General features: G+C 41.4%; 1 protein-coding gene across 3 annotated transcripts; it reads right to left on the bottom strand.

Moving 5' to 3' along the window:
• Positions 1-451: 451 nt before the first annotated feature.
• Positions 452-15,950, bottom strand: tm2d3 (TM2 domain containing 3). Of its 3 annotated transcripts, none has more exons than XM_058387507.1 (6): positions 15,547-15,716; positions 14,028-14,195; positions 13,281-13,483; positions 8,377-8,551; positions 1,637-1,712; positions 452-1,399 (listed from the first exon to the last, which is right to left on the bottom strand). In XM_058387507.1, the coding sequence occupies exons 1-6, from the start codon at positions 15,653-15,655 to the stop codon at positions 1,234-1,236; spliced, it is 897 nt and encodes a 298-aa protein (XP_058243490.1). In that variant the 5' UTR covers positions 15,656-15,716; the 3' UTR covers positions 452-1,233. The 3 variants fall into 3 exon arrangements, with proteins under 3 accessions (XP_058243490.1, XP_058243492.1, XP_058243493.1); XM_058387509.1 differs by having other exon boundaries at positions 13,344-13,483; positions 15,547-15,710; XM_058387510.1 differs by lacking the exon at positions 14,028-14,195 and having other exon boundaries at positions 15,547-15,950.
• Between the last annotated feature and the right edge of the window lie 1,285 nt (positions 15,951-17,235).

Raw genomic sequence — 17,235 nt, forward strand, 5'->3', positions numbered from 1 at the left:
TGGCTGAGTAGATCGAAAGTGTGTTCGGAATGCAGGAGGTGAGGCAGCGTTCGCTTGGCACGCACGGACCTCCGCCTCCGGCTTTCCTTTTCCAAACAGCAGCACTGGCACGCTGACGGCTTACAAAGAGAAAGATTACAGCACGAGGCTGATATTTACAGGTCAGCACTAGAGAAACATGAGTCCAGTGCAAAATCTGCTTATATAAGTTTTACACACTTTGTTCCAGAAAGTTCTCTATTCACCATTATTATTATAATCTCAATGATTTTCCTTCACATTCTGAGGTAATTACACATCCTTGGGTGATGATTTCCTTCATTCTAAGATGGACACAGCGTGTAAAAATGATCGTAATCTAACGCTATACAAACCACCGCACCAATTCCCCAGGAGTTCCTTTTGTGCTTTTTCCCCCCCATCATAAAAGAGAACACGATATTCTTCATGGTCTGATTTTTGCATGGTTTATTTCTATAATTACTCCCCATTCATGCCTGGGATGATGCACTCGATCCTTTAAAACACATCAGAGACTATATATTTGCTTGGTGAAACCGGAAGAACTCATATCATATAAACATTTGCTCTTCTCAGGAGGTCAAATAAAAAGGAGAAATGAGAAAATAAATAGTGGTACAAATGCAATTACTGCCTAGATACAACCATTACAACACACACACACAAGCTGAACAGCATTACTGCGTAACAGCATAATGGCACCGGCACACCTTGAGGTTTTTGTTTCTTTTCAACAAAAGGCAAAAAGAACCCATGGGTACGCTTCCAGGCGTAAATGTGTTTATTTACAACTCGTTTTCTTGTCTCTAGAAGACCGAAGGCGCAGCTCTAAGATATAAAGTGGCATTACAATTAGTCTGTGAGGTCGAGGATGATGTCGAGGATCTTTCCGAGTCTTTTCTCACACACCTCTTCATACAGCTCAGCACGGGAGTCGTTCTGTCATAACCGACCAGCTCTGTCGTATGTGCGCTAGGACTGGGAATCATGCAGACGGCTATGGAGTCCTTCACCTGTAGTGATATTAAGCTACACCTCATGTTTGTTTTTGTTTTTTATGTGAACACAATCATAATGTTTTCCTGTAGCCTAGTTGTGGTGAGAAAACCAGCTCAAGCTTATCACACTTCCAGTCCAGTCTGACATTCCCTTTCGGTATAAAAAACAAAACAAAACAAACAAAAAAAACCCTGTGTGATGTCAATTTACATCTCAGATATAGAGCGATCCATCAGCAGGCCCTACGTAACCCACGGCGATGAGGAGGACATCGATGAGGGTCCAGATGCCCAGTCCGCCAAAGCTGAAGAGCTTGCCCAGTCCCTCTCTCCACTGACCCAGATAAAAGCGGTCGGCTCCGAAGCCGCCCAGAGTGATGCTGCGTGAGACCGGGAGACAATGACTTCTTTACATCTTTCAAAATTATATCCATATCAAATATACTGTAGTGGACAACAGTAGAGACAAACAATATTAAGAAGTCGAGTATAATACATAAAAGTCTAGTACTAAAATATATTAATAAAACTATATGTAAAAAGATTCTTTTCTAATAAGAAGAAGGAATTCACTCAGAATATTTTTAGTGTTCATATTAAAAGATGATGTGAATTACCTAAGAGTCAGAGCTGTGGACCATTTATATCCTCCGGTCCAGTTGCAGAACAAACGCTTCTGAAATTCCCTTTTTCCTGGTCAGACAACACAGAGATGGACAAAATGTCAACATATTGTCAGATATTTTACATTTTTGGATACCTAGCCTACAATTGTTCAATTGTGTATGAACGACTAGCAGCACATTCACAGATCAGGCATATGACCACCTGCCTAATATCATGTTGGTCCCCCTCTTGCTGCCAAAACAGCCCTGACCCGTCCTGCACTGTGTATTCTGACACCTTTCTATCAGAACCAGCATTAACTTCTTCAGCAATCTGAGCAACAGAAGCTCGTCTGTTGGATCCTTCGCTCCCCAAAATGGTCGCCCATGACCCTGTCGCTGGTTCACCACAGTACTGTTCCTTCCTTGGACCACTTTTGATAGATACTGACCACTGCAGACCGGGAACACCCCACAAGAGCTGCAGTTTTGGAGATGCTCTGATCCAGTCGTCTATCCACCATCACAATTTGGTCCTTCGTCAAACTCGCTCAAATCCTTACGCTTGTCCATTTTTCCTGCTTCTAACACATCAACTTTGAGGACAAAATGTTGACTTGCTGCCTAATATATCCCACCCACTAACAGGTGCCATGATGAGGAGATCATCAGTCTTATTCACTTCACCTCTCACTGATCATAATGTTATGCCTGATCTGTGTATGTAATAGTGTAATGATGTAATGTAGACGAATTGGAGCATAATCTTCAGACAGAACACAAACACATATGAACAGGAGGTGCCCTATTGATTGATTGATCGTTATGAAAGCTTGCTAAAAAGTTTCCTAAGGAATCTATTTGAGACTAAAGGTCTCGAGTAGCAAAAGTAGAAGGTTTTTACTTTCATGTAGGAGCCACTAGTCAGATATGAAGCTTATGGGAGAAACAAAAAAACACTTGAGAGTGATTAGAGACTGGTACTGTGCACACATCTCTAGACAAGACCAATCACGAGCTCGAGTGATGTATATCCGAGACTGACGTCACACACCAAGCCAGAATATTTACGTTTTACATTTATTTAAAAAAAAAAACACACAACTTTCCAGTTTACACCATAGCGACTTTTGATTTGAGTTATAAACATTGTTAGATTCCTTCTAGTCTTCAACCGAAGACATTTCCTTGACATTTATCTGTGATAAAGTGTATTTATTTGTGATTTATCTAAGATATCCAAGTCATATCCTCCAAAAAACGATCAAATGCCAGAACCATTTAAATGTCAAAGTTGTGAGCATGAGAACAAAATGACATTTAGCTCCATATTCCACGCTTAGCTCTATATTTACCTGCTGATATCAGCTACTCATGTGCCTGAGCATACCAACAGAGACATCACGAGCGCATCTTCAAGCTTCCTGTCCGTATTCACTGCGCGGCTCTTCTAATGATATTATCGGCTGCGCGTACAGGAAGCCTGCCCATTTTTTATTTGCACGGACCGAGGACCTTTTCGAACCGTGGTATTATATCAGTTTGACTGTGATACCTCCCACGATACTCTCGTAACCTGAATCTGCCTGGAGATAAAGGGCTGAATGAATTCTGAGCAACGTGCCACTGGGTTACAATGTGAGGATGCGAGCTGGAGAGATATCAGCGGTGTGAGGGATTATTAGAGAAGTGTGTGCTTCATGATGGAAAGAAAGCATCATCTCTAAACTAACCCAGCCATCGATTTTCCGTTTCTTCTCGTATCAAAAAACCCTTTAACCACCTTGTGGGATCGATCTAGATTTTTCTGTTGTTGTGATTTTTCAGTTATAAAACATCACAGAAACAATTGAATCGTCCTGAAGTGCCTTAAAAAGAGGAAATATCGGCATTTCTACCGTTTCGGGTTGAAGGAGAGGAGAGGAGGTGTAATAATATTAAAAGTTGTGCAGTTTGCATAGAAAGAAAACAGTGTATTAGATCACTTTCTAACAAATTTTTACTTTTTTCTTGTTCCTGGGAAATAAGTACATGTATTTTTATTATATATATATATATATATATATATATATATATATATATATATATATATATAATATATATATATATATATATATATATATATATATATATATATATATATATATATATATATATATATATATATATATGTATATATAAAAAATATAATAGGTTAGATAACCTGAACACTAGTTAGTGGGCGGAGTTAGAGGCGGGGCTTCCGGGAAGCATCAGTTAACATCAGAGAGTTGAAACATCGATCATTCCAGATATTGGTTAGCTCAATTCTTGTTTTTTTTTAAAGGAATATATCGCTGGATTTGGGACAATCATTTCCATATAATTTAAAAATTAACATCTAACATCACAAAGACTAGACCTCAGTAGTGTAGCACACTTCCTGTACCAACAAGCTGCTGCTGCAATCATTAACACTGTCCTGTGTTCAACCCAGGACTCTTATTCACCCTCTCTCAGCATACTCAGTACCTCTTGTCTCTTTTGTATAGTTCTAATCCCACTATCCCATGTTCCACTCGAGTTTCTGCCTCAAATCATCTCAGGGATGTTTGTTTTTTTTCCTCTCCACCTCCCTCATCTCCGGCTCGCTCATTAGTGATCTAAACCTACATACTCATAAAATATTATTTATTACACTCTTCCGAAATTCCCTTTCTACTAGAATAGAAAGATGAAAGAGGTCATTTCTGCAGCACATTTATTTACAAAAGCGTAATGCAGCGTGTGCCCACTGATAAAAGCATTCTGGCCATCGGAGAAGCTCACCAGACAAACACAAGTGAGTCTAGAGCTGCTCCGGTTATGGATTTATCCCAACACAAGGAGAAATGTTTTGATTTAGTTGTGTTAATACAGATGTAACGACGGCTAATGGAGCAGTCTGAGAGCTGTTTCCTCGAAGCTTAATTGCTGTTCACATTTTGCTGTAATTCTGACAGTGGTGAGACCGGCCATGCTGTATGGTTTAGTGTCACTGAGGAAGAGACAGGAGTCAGAGCTGGAGGTAGCAGAGCTGAAGATGTTGAGGTTCTCTTTGGGAGTGACACGGTTGGACAGGATTAGGAACGAGTACATCAGAGGGACGGCTCATGTTGGACGTTTGGGGGACAAAGTTAGGGAGGCCAGATTAAGATGGTTTGGACATGTTCAGAGGAGGGAGAGTGAGTATATTGGTAGGAGAATGTTGGACATGGAGCTGCCAGGCAGGAGGCAAAGAGGAAGGCCAAAGAGGAGGTATGTGGATGGAATAAATGAGGATATGAAGTGCAAGCGTTGAGGATGCAGAAGATGGGGATAGGTGGAGAGAGATGATTCGCTGTGGAGACCCCTGAAGGGAAAAGCAGAAGAAGAAGAAGATTTTGTTGTAATTCTGTGCAATGCGAGTGTAATTCCCCCCCCCCGGGTCCTACTTGCAACCGCTCCAAGCGGGTCTCGAACCCAGGTCTCCGGCATGGAAGGCGGGTGCGCTAACAAGGAGGCTAAAGACTACAGCACTAGTTCGCCTCTTGAGATCAGGGGAGTGAGGGTTACCTGCACAGCACCTACTGCTGGCCTCCGTTACACTCACAACCCTAAACCTCACTCCCATCCGGGTCACGGCACCAATGTAACTGCCCCGGGTCCTACATGCAACCGCTCCAAGCGGGTCTCCAGCATGGGAGGTTGGCGCTCTAACAAGGAGGCTAAAGACTGCAGCACTAGTTCGCCTCTTGAGATCAGGGGAGTGAGGCTTACCTGCACAACACCTACCGTTGGCCACCGTTACGCTCACTCCCCTAAACCTCACTGTTATCCAGGTCACGGCACCTATGTAACCCCCCCGGGTCCTACTTGCAACCGCTCCAAGCGGGTCTCGAACCCGGGTCTCCAGCATGGGAAGTTGGTGCTCTAACAAGGAGGCTAAAAAATGCAGCCGCTAGCGTCTGTCGCTAGTTCGCCTCTTGAGATCAGGGGAGTGAGGTTTACCTGCACAGCACCTACCGCTGGCCGCTGTTACACGAGCTCATCTGTCCTTATTGATTCGAGAGATGTACTGAGGTTTTACACTTCCGGCATCGATGGTGTTCGAGGTCCGAGACCATTTGGTGCTTAAGTAGCATTTGTAGTTGTTTCTAGAGCAGAGCAACATGACATTATGGTATCGATAATGTGGTCACTTTTCTGCGATAATGTTTAATCAACAATTATATGCTCTTATAGCAGTCAGCTGATTTGATAACAGAAGCTTCAAAATCGCTTAAAATGTCTATAATTATTACTGAAAAATCTTTTTTTTTTCTATTCTTTTCCAGGTTTAGTACATGACCTAGAAATATCATTAAACTTTCAGGTAAAAAACTACAGTCTACATTACAGAAAGGTCTCTGTTGATTATTAGCGAGTGAGGATCTGAGCACTAGGTTGATCTGACCCGGCGTACCAAACACGTCAATGCAGTTTTCCTTTATTTGAATGCAAAGGTTTTCAGTTCCAGACTTCTAAGACCAAATGAGCAGGGGTGAGACATCAAATAAATATCAAGCTCCAGCACAACATGCGGAAGGAAAATTGCCAATTTATGTTTGCCCTCCGGGAAGAAAATAACAATTCTCAACAACTCCTGGCTCAGAAATCATGCAATCAGTGTGCTTATAGGAAAAACAGACGCACACACACACACGCACCAGTAGCCTTGCTTTAATGCAGTGTGTGTAAGATGACAAAACAAATTTAATCATATTATGGATGGATGGATGGATGATCTGAAGTGATCTGAAGATGGATGGATGGATGGATGGATGGAAGGATGGATGGATGGATGATCTGAAATTATCTAGAGATGGATGGATGGATGGAAGGATGAATGATCTGAAGATGGATGGATGGTCTGAAATTATCTAGAGATGGATGGATGGAAGGATGAATGATCTGAAGATGGATGGATGGTCTGAAATTATCTAGAGATGGATGGATGGAAGGATGAATGATCTGAAGATGGATGGATGGATGGATGGATGGATGGATGGATGGAAAGATGGATGGATGGACAAATGATCTGAAGTGATCTGAGGATTGATGGTTGGATAGATAGATAGATGGATAAATAAATGGATAGGTAGATGGATGGATGGATGGATTGGTAGATGGACGGATGGATAGACGGACAGACAGACAGATAGATAAAAAAAACTATTAAAAAATAAAATAATCAATCAAGCAATTCACTTATTCAGTAAAATACATTATGGTCTAAAATCTATGAATATGTAAATTCAAGACGATTTAATTCTCACAGCCTGAACACAAGTTAATAAAACTGTGTTTATAATGCCAATCATGTTTTAAAATTAATTATTAATCCATTTATAGGACCTGAGTGATGGAGATGAAGCGGTGTACTGCACTTTTAGAAAATGTGTGAAATGATGGTGTGAATAATTTTGTCCAGAACTTGCATATTAACCTTTAAAGGTCTGTGCTGAAGTCTGCATCTTCTCCTCTGTATGAGGAATAAGGAATTATCTGGTATAGAGTCGCCTTGTTGCAGAGATTTAGGGCTTTATTGGAGACAAATATTGATTGTGAATCCTTTCCAAGGTTCAACAGATTTCTCTGAGAGTATAAACCAGGCCTCGGTGACATTTTTGTATTTGTGTTTATTTTGCGTTTTTGATTTTGGAGCTGGAGGTGAGTTGTACTATACACAGTGGGGCGCTCAAACAAGACCTTTTGACCAAATCAATCAGGTTTTGTTATTCAGTCAGGTTTGTGTGTATGTCATCAGCCTATCTGTGCTGACAAAGAGATACAAAAAGCACTAAATATCCAACTGAAATGGTGGCTTTGTATTGACATCAAGTCTAGGTATAAAAATAGGCTAAAAAAACATCCCTTTAAAGGTCCCTTTGAATTCCTTATAAAAGTCTGCATCTGGAGAAATATAGTGATTCAGGGTGATTAATAAAGGTCTGTCTATCAGAAAAATCACGTGGTCTCATGCCTAGTACTACAGCAGGAAAAACGAGTAACGAGTGACTAAGCCTTGGCGTTACACTGTAATATATATTCGGAATTGCTAAATATATCAGTCCTACATTATGTATTTGTACTACGTTTTAGAATTAGCCCTTTCCCCAAGCAAGATCTGACACATCAGCACATCTTAGGTTTCTCTCCTCACTTATAATCATGCATATACATTGATCAGGCATAACATTATGACCACCTTGCTGCCAAAACCCGTTATGCACTGTGTATTCTGACACCTTTCTACCAGAACCAACATTAACTTCTTCAGCAGTTTGAGCAACAGTAGCTTGTCTGTTGGATCGGATCACACGGGCCAGACTTCACTCCCCACGTGCATCAATGAACCTTAGCCGCCCATGACCCTGTCGCCGGTTCACCACTGTTCCTTCCTTGGACCACTTTTGATAGATACTGACCACTGCAGACTGGGAACACCCCACAAGAGCTGCAGTTTTGGAGATGCTCTGATCCAGTCATCTAGCCATCACAATTTGACCTCTGGTCAATCTCGCTCAAATCCTTACTCTTGTCCATTTTTCCTGCTTCTAACACATCAACTTTAAGGACAAAATGTTGACTTGCTGCCTAATATATCCCACCCACTAACAGGTGCCAGGATGAGGAGATCATCAGTCTTATTCACTTCACCGGTCAGTGGTCAGAATGTTATGGCTGATCGGTGTACATTTGTAAACCCATACCTAAGCAGTTTACGTGGTCCAGGACGGAGCAGGTGGCGTTGTAGCGCTTGCGAGGGCAGGACACGGTCATGCAGGTGGTGGAGATGTTGCAGCGATACAGAGCAGGATCGAGCTGCCAGCAAAACTGACAATCCACGGTCAGGTTAAAGACGGTCTGCTGCCGATCTGAAGCGTCCTGATGAGCACATGGAACACAGACAGCCGTTATCTCAGACATCACAGAGTCGTATCTGATCACATTTTAAACTGTGTTTTAAAAGTATTGGCACCAGTGAGAATTAGTGACCATAATGGACCTCACTAAATATTAAAAATAGGGGGTGCCAATATTTTTGATTGGAAAACAAACAAACAAACTGCACGTTAAGTTACAGTTACACGCTACATTAAGCGCCAAACACACACACCAACTACACACTACATTAAAAGCAACACACACACACCAACTACAATTACACACTACATCAAAAGCAAAACACACACAGACACACACACTGCAAAACACACAAACACACACAGCACAGAACAGTTACAATTACACACTACATCAAGAGCAAAACACACACAGACACACAGACACACACACTGCAAAACACACAAACACACACAGCACAGAACAGTTACAATTACACACTACATCAAGAGCAAAACACACACAGACACACACTGCAAAACACACAAACACACACAGCACAGAACAGTTACAATTACACACTACATCAAGAGCAAAACACACACAGACACACACTGCAAAACACACAAACACACACAGCACAGAACAGTTACAATTACACACTACATCAAGAGCAAAACACACACAGACACACCAACTACATCAAGAACAACAACCACACACACCCCAACTACAACTACACACAACATCAAAAGCAAAACACACACCAACTACTACACACTACATTAAAAGCAAAACACACACAGACACACACACTGCAAAACACACAAACACACACAGCACAGAACAGTTACAATTACACACTACATCAAGAGCAAAACACACACCAACTACTACACACTACATTAAAAGCAAAACACACACAGACACACACACTGCAAAACACACAAACACACACAGCACAGAACAGTTACAATTACACACTACATCAAGAGCAAAACACACACAGACACACAGACACACACACTGCAAAACACACAAACACACAGCACAGAACAGTTACAATTACACACTACATCAAGAGCAAAACACACACCAACTACTACACACTACATTAAAAGCAAAACACACACAGACACACACACTGCAAAACACACAAACACACACAGCACAGAACAGTTACAATTACACACTACATCAAAAGCAAAACACACACACACACACCAACTACATCAAGAACAACAACCACACACACCCCAACTACAACTACACACTACATCAAAAGCAAAACACACACACACACCAACTACAATTACACACTACATCAAAAGCAAAACACACACACACACCAACTACAATTACACACTACATCAAAAGCAAAACACACACACACACCAACTACAATTACACACTACATCAAAAGCAAAACACACACACCAACTACAACTACACACTACATCAAAAGCAAAACACACACACACACCAACTACAACTACACACTACATCAAAAGCAAAACACACACACACACCAACTACAATTACACACTACATCAAAAGCAAAACACACACACACACCAACTACATCAAGAACAACAACCACACACACCCCAACTACAACTACACACTACATCAAAAGCAAAACACACACACACACCAACTACAACTACACACTACATCAAAAGCAAAACACACACACACACCAACTACAACTACACACTACATCAAAAGCAAAACACACACACACACCAACTACAACTACACACTACATCAAGAGCAAAACACACACAGACACACAGACACACACACTGCAAAACACACAAACACACAGCACAGAACAGTTACAATTACACACTACATCAAGAGCAAAACACACACAGACACACACTGCAAAACACACAAACACACACAGCACAGAACAGTTACAATTACACACTACGTCAAGAGCAAAACACACACAGACACACACACTGCAAAACACACAAACACACACAGCACAGAACAGTTACAATTACACACTACATCAAGAGCAAAACACACACAGACACACAGACACACACACTGCAAAACACACAAACACACAGCACAGAACAGTTACAATTACACACTACATCAAGAGCAAAACACACACAGACACACACACTGCAAAACACACAAACACACAGCACAGAACAGTTACAATTACACACTACATCAAGAGCAAAACACACACACACACACCAACTACATCAAGAACAACAACCACACACAGCACAGAACAGTTACAACTACACACTACATCAAGAGCAAAACACACACACACCCCAACTACAACTACACACTACATCAAAAGCAAAACACACACACACACCAACTACATCAAGAACAACAACCACACACACCCCAACTACAACTACACACTACATCAAGAGCAAAACACACACACACCCCAACTACAACTACACACTACATCAAAAGCAAAACACACACAGACACACACACTGCAAAACACACAAACACACACAGCACAGAACAGTTACAATTACACACTACATCAAGAGCAAAACACACACACACACCAACTACATCAAGAACAACAACCACACACACCCCAACTACAACTACACACTACATCAAAAGCAAAACACACACAGACACACACACTGCAAAACACACAAACACACACAGCACAGAACAGTTACAATTACACACTACATCAAGAGCAAAACACACACCAACTACTACACACTACATTAAAAGCAAAACACACACAGACACACACACTGCAAAACACACAAACACACACAGCACAGAACAGTTACAATTACACACTACATCAAGAGCAAAACACACACAGACACACAGACACACACACTGCAAAACACACAAACACACACAGCACAGAACAGTTACAATTACACACTACATCAAGAGCAAAACACACACACCCCAACTACAACTACACACAACATCAAAAGCAAAACACACACAGACACACCAACTACATCAAGAACAACAACCACACACAGCACAGAACAGTTACAACTACACACTACATCAAAAGCAAAACACACACAGACACACCAACTACATCAAGAACAACAACCACACACACCCCAACTACAACTACACACTACATCAAAAGCAAAACACACACACACACCAACTACAACTACACACTACATCAAAAGCAAAACACACACACACCCCAACTACAACTACACACTACATCAAGAGCAAAACACACACACACACCAACTACAACTACACACTACATCAAAAGCAAAACACACACACACACACCAACTACATCAAGAACAACAACCACACACACCCCAACTACAACTACACACTACATCAAAAGCAAAACACACACACACACCAACTACAATTACACACTACATCAAAAGCAAAACACACACACACACACCAACTACATCAAGAACAACAACCACACACACCCCAACTACAACTACACACTACATCAAGAGCAAAACACACACACACACCAACTACATCAAGAACAACAACCACACACACCCCAACTACAACTACACACTACATCAAGAGCAAAACACACACACACACCAACTACAACTACACACTACATCAAAAGCAAAACACACACACACACCAACTACAACTACACACTACATCAAAAGCAAAAACACACACACACCAACTACAATTACACACTACATCAAGAACAACAACCACACACACCCCAACTACAACTACACACTACATCAAGAGCAAAACACACACACACACCAACTACAACTACACACTACATCAAGAGCAAAACACACACACACACCAACTACAATTACACACTACATCAAAAGCAAAACACACACACACACCAACTACAACTACACACTACATCAAGAGCAAAACACACACACACACCAACTACAACTACACACTACATCAAGAGCAAAACACACACACACACCAACTACAACTACACACTACATCAAGAGCAAAACACACACACACCAACTACAACTACACACTACATCAAGAGCAAAACACACACACACCAACTACAACTACACACTACATCAAGAGCAAAACACACACACACCAACTACAACTACACACTACATCAAAAGCAAAACACACACACACCAACTACAATTACACACTACATCAAGAGCAAAACACACACACACACCAACTACAATTACACACTACATCAAAAGCAAAACACACACACACACCAACTACAACTACACACTACATCAAGAGCAAAACACACACACACACCAACTACAACTACACACTACATCAAGAGCAAAACACACACACACACCAACTACAACTACACACTACATCAAGAGCAAAACACACACACACACCAACTACATCAAGAACAACAACCACACACACCCCAACTACAACTACACACTACATCAAGAGCAAAACACACACACACACCAACTACAACTACACACTACATCAAAAGCAAAAACACACACACACACCAACTACATCAAGAACAACAACCACACACACACCAACTACAACTACACACTACATCAAAAGCAAAAACACACACACACACCAACTACAATTACACACTACATCAAAAGCAAAACACACACACACCAACTACAATTACACACTACATCAAAAGCAAAACACACACACACCCCAACTACAACTACACACTACATCAAGAGCAAAACACACACACACACCAACTACAACTACACACTACATCAAAAGCAAAAACACACACACACACCAACTACATCAAGAACAACAACAACAAAGGGTCAGGCATACACACCACACAGTGCACTCCCTCATATGATGGACTAAAGATCAGTGTGATTGGGTCAGGCATACACACCACACAGTGCACTCCCTCCCGGGTTCTGCAGGTGAAATTGTGCGGCTTGCCATAGCTGCAGTTGTGATGGTACGAGCAGGTGAAGCAGGCAGCTGGTAATTTACTGCACACTCCTCCGCTGGGGCACTCGGCCAGAGACTCTGAAAGAAATCAACATTGTTTTTTTAACGTCACTTTCAGAACAGTGTGTGCTATGAGAGATAATACACTCAAGACAAAACACACACACACACACACATGCTACAATTACACACTACATCAAGAGCAACACACACACCCACACCAGCTACAATTACACACTACATCAAGAGCAAAACACACACACACACACACAAGCTACAATTACACGCTACATCAAGAGCAAAACACACACACACACACACACACACACCCTCTCATGACGTCATCTCTCCAGCCCTGTGTGTGCGTGTATGATAGGATCTTGTGTACTTTGTGACCTTTAAATGAACAGTAACCTTTCAGAATGTATGGTGTGTCCATTTAGAACCGGACTGACCGCATTCTGATTCACATTCACTGAGAGCTGATTGGACGATGAAATGTTTCTAACACAGCTGTTACTTTTTCTGCAGCTCTTCCTTGTTAAACATCTCTACAGTGTAAATGTGATGTACTATCACTGGTCACTCGTTTGTGTTTTAACTAAAAGCCTTGAACTTCCACCTTTACTTAATGATGATGAAGATAAGGAGGAAAAGGAGGAGGAAGATGAGGGGGCTGCTGCTGCTGCTGCGGGTGCTGGTTCTGCTGACCCAACCGGAGCTGGTACTGCCGGAACGTGTTGAGGTGTGTAAGCAGGATCTTGACCCACGTGTGTGGAGCTCAGGTACCCTGTTAATCACAGAGGAGGGTCAGGAAATACAGACACGGATAAACGTTCCCAGCAGCCAATCATTTATCACCAGTTTACCCAGCAGCCAATCATTTATCACCAGTTTACCCAGCAGCCAATCATTTATCACCAGTGTTCCCAGCAGCCAATCATTTATCACCAGTGTTCCCAGCAGCCAATCATTTATCACCAGTGTTCCCAGCAGCCAATCATTTATCACCAGTGTTCCCAGCAGCCAATCATATCACCAGTGTTCCCAACAGCCAATCATTTATCACCAGTGTTCCCAGCAGCCAATCATTTATCACCAGTGTTCCCAACAGCCAGTCATTTATCACCAATCATTTATCACCAGTTTACCCAGCAGCCAATCATATCACCAGTGTTCCCAACAGCCAGTCATTTATCACCAGTGTTCCCAGCAGCCAATCATTTATCACCAGTTTACCCAGCAGCCAATCATATCACCAGTGTTCCCAACAGCCAATCATTTATCACCAGTGTTCCCAGCAGCCAATCATTTATCACCAGTGTTCCCAACAGCCAGTCATTTATCACCAATCATTTATCACCAGTTTACCCAGCAGCCAATCATATCACCAGTGTTCCCAACAGCCAGTCATTTATCACCAGTGTTCCCAGCAGCCAATCATTTATCACCAGTTTACCCAGCAGCCAATCATATCACCAGTGTTCCCAACAGCCAATCATTTATCACCAGTGTTCCCAACAGCCAGTCATTTATCACCAGTGTTCCCAACAGCCAATCATTTATCACCAGTGTTCCCAACAGCCAGTCATTTATCACCAGTGTTCCCACAGACAGAGAGACAGAAAAGAGTGAAACAGAGAGAGAGAGAGAGAGAGAGAGAGAGAGAGACTGTAGTATTTTATATACAGACTATAGAATTTTATCTCAGAAATAATTTATTGAATCAGGCATCATTAGTTGCTAACTCGGTCAGCTCGTGCGCTCGATTTACTGGAATAAATCACATGTTTTTGGGCGGCTATTATTTTAAATTGTTTTATTTTAACACAACATCCGGTTTGAGTAAAATAGTCAAGATGACAAATACAATAAAATTCACTAGCATTATAACTAGCTACAGAGGTGCTTTGATGGCCAAACCCCAAGTGACTCCTTGCTGCCTATATAAGCGCACTACGTCAAGTAAGAAGTAACGGCTGCTGTACACTATCTAGTGCACTAATATATTACGTAGGCGGGGTTTGTAATTCAGCCCTTGCATTACGCTAGCGAGGTGAAGCAAACCTTAGCTTGTTAGCTTCCTCGTCAGGAATGATACAAAAATAGAAGACGACAAACGTTTCGACTCTCATTCTTACCATTTGCAGATTTGAAGAAAACATCAGCCAGTAGCAGGAATAATACGCCATATTTTCTCATGATGTTCCGTCCCCTTTGAGAAATCCACTTTAAGCCGTTAACGACCATCTCTACAGTCCGATTCGGATTCTTCCCCCCACCCGTTTTCTGGAAACTCGCCCATCCTAAACTGTAATTGGCTAAAATGACAAGTAACGCGGGCAGTGATTGGCTCACAATTTGGCTTACAATACGAGACACTAGCCAGTCATTGACAAGGAGGCGGGATTTAACAGAATACGGGTGGGGATATTAAAGCGAGCGGTATGTGAAGTGTCGTTCCTTGAACCATTATGATATAACAAAATTTATGCAAGCATTATTTATTTATTAAACTTGTACCACAAATCGTTATAAACAGTGTAATCTTAAGTGCTTGAAATTAAATAAATTATAAAAATGTTACTGCACATATAATTAATTCCAGTAGTGTGCAAAAGTATTCGCCTCCTCGAAATATATTCCAGATTTTTGCATCATTACAAGCTGGAAAAGAAACGGACTTAACTGTAATGAATCTTTATAAAATAACCCGTAATACTGACGTAGAAAGGAAAATCAAAATATATTGCAAACATATTTAACAATAAAAATAGTTATAAAAATAGTAAAAAAAATAGTTGCTGTGAATCTATACTGGTGCAACCGGAAGTCGCGTGATTGGTTTAATGGAGTTCCCTTATGTGCAATTAACGTCACATGATCTCAATATAAATAAACCTCTTACCAAAGGCCTCAGAGCTTCTACAAGAATATCTAAAAACCCTAGAATCTAGAAGAATAACTTCTACAAGAATATACACTATATGGCCAAACGTTTTGGGACACTCCTCCAAATCATTGAATTTGGGTGTTGTTTTTCAGGGGTTGGACTCGACCCCTTAGTTCCAGTGAAAGGAACTCTTAATGCTTCAGTATATCAAGACATTTTGGACAATTTCATGCTCCCAACTTTGTGGGAACAGTTTGGGGATGACCCCTTCCTGTTCCAACATGACTGCACACCAGTGCACAAAGCAAGGTCCATAAAGACATGGAGAGTGAGTTTGGTGTGGAGGAACTTCACAGAGTCCTGACCTCAACCTGATAGAACACCTTTGGGATGAAGTTCCTCTACACCAAACTCTCATCCATGTCTTTATGGACCTTGCTTTGTGCACTGGTGTGCAGTCATGTTGGAACAGGAAGGGGTCATCCCCAAACTGTTCCCACAAAGTTGGGAGCATGAAATTGTCCAAAATGTCTTAGTATGCTGAAGCATTAAGAGTTCCTTTCACTGGAACTAAGGGGTTGAGTGCAACCCCTGAATTCAATGATTTGGAGGGGTGTCCTAAAACTTTTGACAATATAGTGTATCTAAAAACCAGAAAATCTTGAAGAGCAAAAAACTACCAAAACAAATCCCGGACAAAGTTCAACAAAATCAGGAGTTAGCACATTTAAATCTATGAATGAATCATGGAGTGAATACAGCACAAGCATGACTCTGCTTAGTGGATGCCTTCCACTGAAATGAGTAAGAGGAGTTTTGTAAGAGAAGCAAACAAGAAAGCTGTTAGAGAGATTACAAATTTCCCTAGTGATGAAACACTGATGGAGGCTGTGGGGGACAAGATGTGTTCTCAGAGCTGGATCTAAACAGGAAACTG

Source organism: Hemibagrus wyckioides, linkage group LG04 (assembly GCF_019097595.1).
Source record: "Hemibagrus wyckioides isolate EC202008001 linkage group LG04, SWU_Hwy_1.0, whole genome shotgun sequence".
In the NCBI taxonomy this organism is placed as follows: domain Eukaryota; kingdom Metazoa; phylum Chordata; class Actinopteri; order Siluriformes; family Bagridae; genus Hemibagrus; species Hemibagrus wyckioides.

What these genes read in the sequence shown, in the direction of transcription:
- tm2d3 (XM_058387507.1), bottom strand. Translation starts at nt 15,655, where the DNA reads ATGGTCGTTAACGGCTTAAAGTGGATTTCTCAAAGGGGACGGAACATC. An exon ending in TTCATCATCATTAAGTAAAG is followed by an intron (nt 13,484 to 14,027) that starts GTGGAAGTTCAA and finishes GATTTCTTTCAG; the next exon opens with AGTCTCTGGCCGAGTGCCCC. An exon ending in TCCACAGCTCTGACTCTTAG is followed by an intron (nt 1,400 to 1,636) that starts GTAATTCACATC and finishes GGTCTCACGCAG; the next exon opens with CATCACTCTGGGCGGCTTCG.